At 35.5% G+C, this 10740-nt stretch overlaps 2 protein-coding genes across 5 annotated transcripts; one reads left to right on the forward strand and one right to left on the reverse strand.

Moving 5' to 3' along the window:
• Positions 1-534: 534 nt before the first annotated feature.
• LOC132178738 (serine/threonine-protein kinase BLUS1-like) lies at positions 535-5567 on the forward strand. 4 transcript variants are annotated; one of them, XM_059591256.1, is made up of 19 exons: positions 535-702; positions 827-1081; positions 1173-1297; positions 1442-1486; positions 2042-2123; positions 2287-2355; positions 2440-2610; positions 2703-2750; positions 3429-3506; positions 3674-3778; positions 3879-3955; positions 4042-4091; positions 4180-4256; positions 4364-4483; positions 4565-4607; positions 4701-4750; positions 4844-4905; positions 4991-5042; positions 5273-5567. In XM_059591256.1, exons 1-19 carry the CDS (start codon positions 535-537, stop codon positions 5306-5308), a joined length of 1713 nt encoding a protein of 570 aa, XP_059447239.1. In that variant the 3' UTR covers positions 5309-5567. The 4 variants fall into 4 exon arrangements, with proteins under 4 accessions (XP_059447239.1, XP_059447243.1, XP_059447241.1 ...); XM_059591260.1 differs by having other exon boundaries at positions 4713-4750; XM_059591258.1 differs by having other exon boundaries at positions 4183-4256.
• Positions 5568-5582: 15 nt separating this feature from the next.
• Positions 5583-8201, reverse strand: LOC132178739 (probable inactive poly [ADP-ribose] polymerase SRO2). Its single transcript, XM_059591261.1, has 6 exons — positions 8115-8201; positions 7393-7865; positions 6783-7024; positions 6561-6697; positions 6376-6469; positions 5583-5912 (listed from the first exon to the last, which is right to left on the reverse strand). The coding sequence occupies exons 2-6, from the start codon at positions 7863-7865 to the stop codon at positions 5905-5907; spliced, it is 954 nt and encodes a 317-aa protein (XP_059447244.1). The 5' UTR covers positions 8115-8201; the 3' UTR covers positions 5583-5904.
• Positions 8202-10740: the final 2539 nt, after the last annotated feature.

The raw sequence follows: 10740 nt of genomic DNA on the forward strand, positions 1-10740 counted from the left end.
ATAACCAAAATTATCCCTCAATGCTAACTTGTCTATTAAATAACTAATTATCCCAAAAGCCTAAATGGAGTCAAGGTTCGATCTCAGGACTTTTGACTTTAATACCATGTTAAATTACCAGATATTCCAAAAGTTTAAACTGGTAGGAAAAGGTAAATCTAATCACTTAACGATTACTTTAACATTGTCAATTCCAATCATTTTTTATTTTTTTTCCTTTAACAATGAAAGATAAAAAGGTTGATTGAAACTGCAACGTCATCATTGTAAATAGTTGAAAGATAAAAAATGTGATTTTTAAGATTACCCTTCTAACAAATGTTGCATTAATATTAAAAAAACACATTTTTATCCTATAATTATCTCATGCTGACGATGCGGCTGTTCCGACCAATCTTTAGGCTTTTTTTTTCTTCATATTTTATTATTTTTGAATCTCTGGCTTTTATTATTTTTTATTTTTTAGTTAAAAAAAACGGAATAAGTTTCGTGATTTATATGGGAGGAGTACTTACAATAGGAAATTAAAACACCATGGAAAATTTGGCGCAAAAGAAATTTCCAGCCAGTTCAAAGGATTATAAGTTGTACGAAGAGGTCGGTGAAGGTGGCAGTGCCACCGTGTACAGAGCTCTCTGCATTCCGCTTAACGAGATCATTGCTGTCAAAGTTTTCGATCTGGAGAAGTGCCATAATGACATGGTATATATATATGTGTGTGTGTGTGTTGCTGCTTTGCAGTTTGTTGTGCTGTAGATAATTGCATGTAGAGTTCCTTTAAGAATGATGTTTGCATTATATTTGTTTTTGGGATCGTTTTGTACAGGAAGCTATTCGTCAAGAAGTACAAACAATGAGCTTGATTGAGCATCCAAATCTTCTGAGAGCATATTGCTCCTTCGCAACTGGCAGCAGCCTCTGGGTTGTGATGCCTTACTTGGCGGGCGGATCATGTCGTTACATAATGCAATCTGCTTATCCAGATGGGTTTGAACAGCCTGTTATTGCCGCCTTGTTGTATGAAGTTGTAAAAGCTCTTGCTCATCTTCATGCCCAAGGACTCATTCATAGAGATATTAAGGTATCCAATCCCTGTCATAATGTTTTGCAAGTTAATTTGTCTACGGATCTTTCAGTTTTTGGTTAATACTGTTGATCTATTATCTCTGCAGGCTGGGAATATATTGGTTGATTCAAAAGGTGCAGTCAAGTTAGCAGACTATGGGTTGGTAGCAAGCATGTTTGATACTGGTAGTAGACAGCGTGCAAGAAAAACGTTTGCCGGAACTCCATGCTGGTGCTGATCAATTCAACCCTGCAAATCTCACTACTGTTGGATTGTCCAAAGCACTACTTATTGCATACTCTGTTTGAGTCGGACTAAAAAATCTTTCTGCACTACTTGTGTTTGTAAAACTCTCACCCTTTTTGATTTTCACAGGATGGCTCCAGAAGTTATGCAGCAATTGCATGGATATGACTTCAAGTGAGTGGGTGATTTAGGGACAATAGCTCCCCCCTTATTGTGGATGTCTATAACTAACCTCTAGCACTTAATAGTTCTTTTGTTTAGAGGGAAACTTTGTAATTGTCACAATGCAACAACTTGTTGGTTTTTGGCTTGGAAAATGCTTGGGTACTACACCTTTTACAACAAATTATTTATGAAATTGAGGTGGAAATCCATAAGTGGTTAAATGATTAAGAGTGTATGGTTGATAAGTCAGCTACTAACTAATTAAATTGATAAGTAAGATTTTTTGCTTAATCATTTTACCAATTATTGATTGCTGACGTTTGTAAAGAATTTTGTAATAAAAGTTGTAGTATCTTTAGGGGCATTCTTTGGTCTTTAATATTGGGTTGTTCCACACAAGTCTTTAAAAAGAAAATGATACTATTAGTGATGCCTTGAAAAAATTTGAATTATGACCTTGATTTGAAGTTTCTACTGTGCTGAATTTAACACTGACGTTTTTGTAATCAGTTAAACTATGTGGAGTTATTATGCATGTGTTCTTATATGAGTTTCTATGAACAGAGCAGACATTTGGTCATTTGGAATAACATCTCTAGAACTTGCTCATGGTCATGCGCCATTCTCCAGGTATCCACCCATGAAGGTAAATCTCTGGACATACTAATCTGTATTTTGCAGATTGAGTCAAGTATTGGTATAATGTGAATTGGGTACAGGCCAGTCATCTCAATTTTTTTTTTTTTGTGTGTGGGTGAAATCCCTTCTTTTTCTGGCATCTTGAATGCTTTATTTCTTGTCCACTGCAGGTATTCCTGATGACCGTACAAAATGCGCCACCTGGTCTTGACTATCACAGGGACAAGAGGTTTTCAAAGGTGTCTGCCATTTAATTGAAACTTTAACTTCTTTTAAGGCAGTAGCTTTTTATGTATTCCTCTGAAACTGACCATCCTTTCCAGTCATTTAAAGAGATTGTAGCTGCTTGCTTAGTAGAGGATCCAGTGAAGCGCCCTACAGCAGAGAAGCTTTTGAAGCACCGCTTCTTCAAACATGCACGCTCAAATGAATTTCTGGCTCGGGGTATTCTTGATGGCCTTTCTCCACTTGGTGAACGTTTTAGGATGCTGAGGGTCTGTATTCTCATTTCAGTACTCATCAACACTTCTTCTGAAAGCGGGCATAATTCACATCATTCATGTTTTTATATGCCTTCTTTGTACAGGAAAAAGAGGCCGACATTGTGCATAATAAGGCAATGTATGAGTCACAGGTAATTACTAACGTTTTGTTTGGCAATTATTGTTTAAGGATCCTAAATAAGAAGTTGCTGCATAACATGTGGATTATTTTTTCTTCATTCCCAAATTAGATTGTCATGCTGGCTTGTGCTATTAGCTGGAACGGGGGTTGGCTGTGGAAATAGTAATGATCTTTCATGCTAATCACAAAAGGTGCCGTAAACATTGTAAACCCACCTAGGATGTTGTTGTGTGACTAGGCAGTCAAATCACTTACGGCCATTTGGGGGTGGCTGATTCACACCCAATGGACCACCGCCTATTTAGTTAAAGCGGGTGATTTGACTATCCCCTCTATTTTTTTATAATTAGTTTTATAATTTTTTTTTAATTGTAAGTGCCACATGTCACAATATAATTGTTGCTAATACGGCACATTAACAAATTTTGTAATTTTTCTTAGCCCAAGAAGTGTTTAGTCACTTTTTAAACCCCATAGAGCTATTTGTCACAATCCCAAACCGCATGGACCAATTTAGCAATTTGTCCTTAGTATTGTTATGTTATATCCCAGCATTTGTACTGTTGTGCATCAATTATCATAGTGCTAATTTCACTCTCTTTCGTCATGCGTTTAAAAACTCATTAGTTACTGCTCAACTTTGATCTCAATGGCCTAATTAGATAGATTTCCTTGGTTGACCTTGCAGCGAGAGTACATACGGGGAATCAGTGCATGGAATTTTGATCTAGAGGATTTGAAAAGGCAGGCTGCTCTTGTAAGTACGGTAATCCCTGCTTGTGGATGTAGGATTAACACCCAACAAAGTCTGTGTGCTGTTTTCTCTTTCTTTCTCTTTTGCTTTTCACTGAATTTGATGGGTTTAACAAACTGATCACAAACATATATACAGAGTGATGCCATGCTGATGCAAAAATATTGTTTTGCGTTCAGATTCAGGATGATGATGGACTTGACGACTTAGCTCTTCTAGCAGAGAAACTGTCAGGGGAAAGGTTGAATCATTCGAATGTAGCAGAATCTGCATCCTCCCAGGAGGTAAAATCCTGTGCTAATTACAAATGCAACTCAATCTTGGGCTTCCAGGAATTTGCATGACTTTTCCAGATATTTATCATCTACTTTCTACTTGTATCAGATTGGGCGTAATTATCTTCATCGTGTTGGTAGTTCTCCAGCTCTATCTCGCGTTCAATCTCGTGAAGCACTTGAGTCGTAAGTATAAAAGAAGCTTTGTTTTGGTATGATCCCATTGACGACTTAAATGTGTTTCATGCTAATTACCTCCACTACATTTGCAGCGATCAATTGCTAACTCCTCAAAATAGAGATAAGAGCAAGCTCCCATCTGGTGTGTTGTTTATGCTCTCTCTGTTTAGTTTACATCTACTCACATTGATTCAATTGTTCACAAATGCTTTGTTAAATTGCTCATGCAGCAGAGGATGCATTCGAAGAAATGGGTTTCCAAAACAAGTCCTGGTTCACAATCAAATTTGCAGATTCCAGACCTAAGGTACCCCGGCAAACCCATTTCATCATGTTGTTCAAATATTTTGAAGCTTGGAATTTTCATCCTTGCAATGGCTTTTCTGAGAATTGCCACTCATTTTTCTCATTCAGGATACTCCAAATAGCTTCACCAATCCCTTTTCCGGACAGTCTATAAATTCTATGGCTTCTGCAGACACCTATGTTCTTGTCAGGGTGCAGTCTATGTTACAGCAGAATGCAATACAAAGGGTGTGCACTATTCTTTGTTTGTCTACTTACTAACTAGCTTATACTTTGGCTTTTTCTCATCATTCTTCATAATTCTGGCAGGAACAAATAGTAAAATTAATTAGATATGTTAATCGAACCACAGGTAATGCTTATTTTATTATTAATCATTTCTTTCTGCATTTTCATGTTGAGTTTCCCACCTTCTGTTTGTTGATGTTGTATTTGCACAATGAAGGTAATAATATAGAGTATGCAGGGGAAGCAGGCAACGATGATCGCCTACAGGTACAAACACCTTCTTATGAACCTCATTTATAACTTGCTGCAATAGTAGCAACAACTCTGGTTGCTTTGAATTTACCCTTTCACAATTTGCAGGCATCTCTAGCCTCTGCAAGGGAGAGTGTCTTACAAGCTCAGGTGATCACCATGGAACAAAGGTGTGTGAGATACACCCAATGCCATTTCACTACAATTGTTTCATTTAATTGATAAATCTTTACTGTCACTTCTCTGTAATGTCAGCATTGAAAAACTTGTTGAAGAGTTACAGAGATGGAAGACAAAAAAAACAGAGGTATGTAGCCATCACTGAAAGATTATGCTTGGTAAAATTTATTCACTTTGGTAACTATGCTTTCCAACATTTAGAGCCTGATATAAGCATATGTGGGCTTCTTCTGTTGATCAAGGATTAGATTTGACATTTAGTAGTAGGGAAAAGGTTTTCTCTAGTGACAGCATGCAAACCCATTTTTGAAATCTGTAGAATAAAGTTTAAATTGGACTTGGTTCTCTGTCATGCAGCTGGAAAAGCAATTAACAGCTTTGCTTGACAAGTAGGGGCCATTGGGCCACTGGGATACTTAAGGACTCATGAGGGATTTGTTTAAACGTAAAAAGTCTCCTATATTCTCAATTTTCAACTTCTTAAGTACACCGTATCTTGGTCAATGTGATCTGTGAGATTCAAATGCATAAATATCCATTTGTAAATTATACTCTATTGACAATGCAACAATTATCTTCCCCAATTGTCTTTTTTTTTTAAGTATGGCTTGTATTCTATGTCGGTGTAATGTAAGTTGAAACTGTCACATTAATAATTAAAGAAGCATTGTACAAAAACCAAAGCTTGTTATTTGTCTATAAGAGCGTTTGAAATTGTCACATCAATAATTGGAGATGCGTCATACATGCATGACGCAAATGAAAGCCTTAAAGGGTATGTTCGACAAAAAAAAATTGTGAGAAAAAATAATTGGACAATCGTAGGAAACAAAACAAACCCTTTAAGAACCAATTGCACTAGAACCATTTCAATCTCTTGGCTAAAACTGGAACGGGAAGAATCCAATATACACTCTCGGTTTTTAACGTCAAAAAAACATCCTTCCTTGCAATGCATCCGCTTCGCTAATATTTGTATTTTGGCCGCATCATCTTGCTGCACAACATGAGAGAAAAATGTCAAACTTAACATCTACATGGGTTTGACATTTGATAAAAGAATGCGATCCATCATGTAGACATGCATGAAGGAGAATTGAACCAAATTAAAACATGTTTAACCAAAAAAAAAAAGAAAAGAAAAGAGAGAATAATATTTTATCAAATGCTGTCCCAAAAGTTATCCAAAAGTCCCTGAAACATCCAACGTGTAAAATGAACTTTCCAACAGAAAAAGGGTCAGCCGTGGGGTTGGAATCGTAATGTTCACCCAAAAAGTAGTTTTTATTTCTCCACAAACTTTCAGAAAGGAAAATAGAAATACTTTTTGAAAATCATTCTTAAATATATCTTTGCCATTAAGCAAAAGCGGGTCGTTAGGACAATGTTGTTTGGGAAAGTTTTTATTTTTATTTTTATTTTTAGTAAATGCACAAAAGTGAGTCAGCAGAAAAACACACCTTGTGCGTGAGTTTTGACTATTTCAGCTAACAACTCATCTCCAACAATGAGCCTCAGAATGTGTACAAATTGGTGTCGCGTGATCTTCAAGTCCTGTGACCAAAAATCATAAGCCCAAAGTTAAGAAAACAAGAACATACATATATACCCCAGAATCACATGAACAATATGATCATAGACTTACCCGTAAATCCTTGTGTCTTTTTTCAATCAAAGCCATTTGAGAAGGATTCAAGGACCTTGAAAGTACAGATATCAGAGCAGGAATACTCATCCGTGGCGTTGTGGATGTGGAAACATTTGCAGGCACGCTTTGAAAATCTGACAAACCAACCAAAAATTATATAAGTTCAATTCAAATTCAACATCATTAAAATCCAAAAAGCAGAGGATTGAAATGGCTTACGATTTAAGCAAGCGGGGGCCCTGAAAGTAATGATGAAAGCAGGAAGGATGTAGGAATTCATGAAAGCACTCCACACAATGAGTCTTCTGGGATCCGAGGGATTGTCCACGCCGGAATCGAAGTTCTGGGAGCTCGGATGAAACTGCTTGGAACCAGGATAAACGACTTCCATGTTGCCCATAATGACGCGGCATAGCAGAATATGCCTTAACCCGTCTTCGTCAGCCACAGAGGAAGATGCACTGTGAAATATTAAAACCATATGATTAAGTAACGCAACAATTAATGCTCTGTTTGATTTCTCGGAAACAGAGGAAAAGAAAATACAATTTCGAAAGTTTTCTTTCACCTTTATTTTTTTTTTTTGGTTTTCTAGTGAATATCCTCTATCTGATTTTCCTTTAAATTGGGTTTGAAGAAATTCTTTCGACCTAATTTATTAAACAAATGTGATTCTTTATAAATAATGCAAGTGACAATTATATGCATTTGAATAGACTTTTGGAAGAATTTCTCTTGCCACCTTTCTTTCTTGGTAATTAGAACAGGGGCATGCACTACAAGTACGCAAGAAATTAATTAAAATTATACTAGTCGTTTTCAGAATTACCTGTCAATGGAAAATTTGGCAGAAGCCAAATGGAGCCCATCACCATACGAAGGGCCATGCATGGGCCTTGTACACAGGCTAAACCCATGTTTCAAAATCCCAAGAATTTCATCCCTCGCACCGCCATACCAAGCATACCTCGTGTTAGCATTGCCTCCACACTTTCTCGCCACCGCCTCGGAGAAAATCTTATACGAGTCCAACCTAGCTTTCTTGGCCAAGCTGGAGCCGGTGTTCCTGTGTATTGCCACAACGTCGGTGTCCTTCGCAGCCGTTCCCATGCCCAAAAGAAATACTCTCTTCAGCAAATCATGCTCCACGCTCCCTTCCCCTATGCGAATCAATTCCTCCCCAGAAAACAACCCCAATTCCTCACGACGAGCACTGCTTTCTTCGGTTACAGACCCGGGATCCGAAATTTCGTCATCATCAATTGTAATAGAGATTTGGTCTTCAACATCAATTACTTCCATCTGTTCATCCACAAAATCGTAACCATTAATATTTCTAATTAAACAATTTACATTTTACCAAAAGCATTAAATAAATATCTTGGAATTTCAAGAACTTAATTCCCCATAAATTTTTTTTTTAAAATAAAATAAAATAAGAAGATTGGGGAGATGATGACAATACAAAGCTAAAACTAACTTCCAAGAATTAAAAGTCTAGGAAAGAAAGAATCCACGAAGAAAAAAGAAAAGGTTGAAGAGAAAAGAAACCTTTTCAAGAAGATTGTGGTGAAGAAACAAATTACAATGCTGATTGTTGAGCAAGTTGCTTGGAGAATCAAGAAGGTAAATAAGAGGGTAGAAGCAGATATATATATATATATATATATATATAGGGAGGTGGTCTTTGGCGGTTGAGAGGTGGCACAAATATCGTGCCGCTGTTTCTCAAGTGGAACAGATCAAAGTCGGCCACGCCTTTCTCTATGACCGTGCAGGTGTCGTATTCACTATTAATTCGATTGCGAAGTTACTGGAATGCCCTAATACTATATATATATATATATATACAAGAAATGAGGTGGATTAGGATTAGGATTTCGGTTACTTACGGGGCAAGTTATGATTAGTTAATACGTCACCTCATGCGTGTTGTGTGTTTTTCTTTTCTTTTTTTTGGTTTTATATGAAAGTATATTAGGGTTTTCGTGATGGGTTTATTTTAGTTAATTTTTTCTTCAATTTTTCTCTTCACGTGGCTTTGGAATACACCATGTTTTGTTTTTTCCAAAACAACAATGGGTTTATTTTAGTTATTTTGTTTTATTTTATTTTTTTAAATAAAAATATTAACAAATAACCAAAAACATCAAAGCACGTACTATTTTCTTGATGATACATCTTGTTGGCCAAGTATCATTTTTTCTTTAAGAAAATCAAATTATATGTGGAAATATATATATATATATATATATATATATATATATATTCTTATTTTGGAGGAATCTATTTTTCAATGTTTTAAATAGTTCCTTCAAAAGAAACGGGCAAAAAAAACATTTTTCCTTTATGTAATTCTGTGAAACAAATATTTCTTTAACAGACAATAGTGAATTGGTCTCTACAAATTCCATGAACTTTTAATTAAGGATATAATTTCTTTCAAATCAGTCTGAAGGAAATATTCTCCAACCCATTTAAAATAGTACCAAGTGTCACATTTTTTTTTTTTTTGAAGGAATATTGAGATATTCATTAAATCAAAAAGATCCAGAAAAGATCACACAAGAAAAAGAGATTGTTCCCTCCTTAATTACAATATCACCTATACTTGGTGGGGTATCCCCACACGGGTGATAGCCAATTTTGCAAGCACATGCCCAACAATATTGGCGTCCCTCAAGACATGTAAAAATCTAGCATTCTCGAAACCACATAGCTCTAACTATATACCTTCTATGACCTGTCTAATGCTACTAAAACACGGTCCTTTTACGTCAATAGCTTTGATAACTTGCACGGCGTCACCTTCGAGAGGAATATTATCAAAGCTTATTTCTTTGCTAAACAAAACGGCATTCAAGGTTGCCATGGCTTCTGTCGTGGTGGGATTTGCTATGGATTTAATATTTAAAATGTACGTTAAATTCTTAACGTCATTATTAGCAGTTTATTAACTTATACTGAATTTAATGTGTCTTTTAAATGTTTACAGACACTTGTCACGATTTTAAATGGGTTGAAAGATATTTTTTTCAGACTAATTTAAAGGAAATTTATGTCCTTTAATTAATTGTTTAAACTTAATGCATATTTATTAGTGATTTCGTGGATGGTAAGTTACTTCTTTTCCTTTTAGATAAGTTAAAAGAAATTTTCTTGTTTTTCTTCTCTTTCTTTTCTCACAAGAAAATTGCTAATATTTATATTTCCTATTTTCTTATCTTAAATTTGAGTTTGACTTGCTTCCAGATAATTTTGTAGAAGCTGCCCCTAATAAAAGAATAACAGAAATTCTTTACCAATCCTGTAATTATTACCATTTACTTTTGCACGAGAGATCTTTAATAATTTTTTTTACTATTTTACCCAAAATCAATTTGTCTCTATGCACAAAAGTAAAAGTGAACCAATCACGTCCATTGGCCTGGAAATTGAGGTGTCAATTTCAGTCAATTGGATCACATTCCATTATTCCAACTTCGCTATTTTTTTTATTTCTTTTGTTCTGTATCAAATAATATAATAAGAAAAGGGGAAAACCTAATCCAAAAAAAAAAAAAAAAAAAAAGGTATTTTCTTTCATTTTATCCAAAGTGCCTATGACCTTCCAAAAGACACTATAGCATCCAATTAGGACCTATTGATTAAGTGATCAAACACAACAAATTTTTGGCATGAATGCTCAATGTTATGTATAAGCATATACCCTCAACATGTTATGGTCAGAGGAGAAGCATAGGATATAGTAAATGATTTGAGAAAAAAAAATGACGTTATTGGAATCGATACGGACAATTGATCGACCCTACAAAAATTATATTAAATAGTTTTCAGTCAGTTATGTAGACCATAACAGAAAAGTAAACGAAGCAACTCATAATGAAAGTGAGTATTCATTCATCTTTGGAAAAATATAAATGAAATATTATTCTATACTTGTTGAACAAGTTGTTTCATTTCTATAATCAAATCCTACAATATTTCCCTAAAAAAACATTCCAAGCATTTTCCAACTAGTGGATCCGAGTGCGATTGCCACACTTGAGTGGATCAAGCCAGGAGGCCCAGTATATATCTATCTTATAATTCTTAGACGCCCCATTATCTAGGCGGGTCCGAATTGAACATCCCCGACCCGGAAAACAACGCGACCGCCTTCACCTATTTTTTCGTT

This window comes from Corylus avellana, chromosome ca4 (genome assembly GCF_901000735.1).
Source record: "Corylus avellana chromosome ca4, CavTom2PMs-1.0".
NCBI lineage: Eukaryota > Viridiplantae > Streptophyta > Magnoliopsida > Fagales > Betulaceae > Corylus > Corylus avellana.

What these genes read in the sequence shown, in the direction of transcription:
- LOC132178738 (XM_059591256.1), top strand. Translation starts at nt 535, where the DNA reads ATGGAAAATTTGGCGCAAAAGAAATTTCCAGCCAGTTCAAAGGATTAT. An exon ending in TTTGCCGGAACTCCATGCTG is followed by an intron (nt 1,298 to 1,441) that starts GTGCTGATCAAT and finishes TGATTTTCACAG; the next exon opens with GATGGCTCCAGAAGTTATGC. An exon ending in TAAGAGCAAGCTCCCATCTG is followed by an intron (nt 4,092 to 4,179) that starts GTGTGTTGTTTA and finishes TTGCTCATGCAG; the next exon opens with CAGAGGATGCATTCGAAGAA.
- LOC132178739 (XM_059591261.1), bottom strand. Translation starts at nt 7,865, where the DNA reads ATGGAAGTAATTGATGTTGAAGACCAAATCTCTATTACAATTGATGAT. An exon ending in GCCAAATTTTCCATTGACAG is followed by an intron (nt 7,025 to 7,392) that starts GTAATTCTGAAA and finishes AATATTTCACAG; the next exon opens with TGCATCTTCCTCTGTGGCTG. An exon ending in AAAGACACAAGGATTTACGG is followed by an intron (nt 6,470 to 6,560) that starts GTAAGTCTATGA and finishes TTTTGGTCACAG; the next exon opens with GACTTGAAGATCACGCGACA.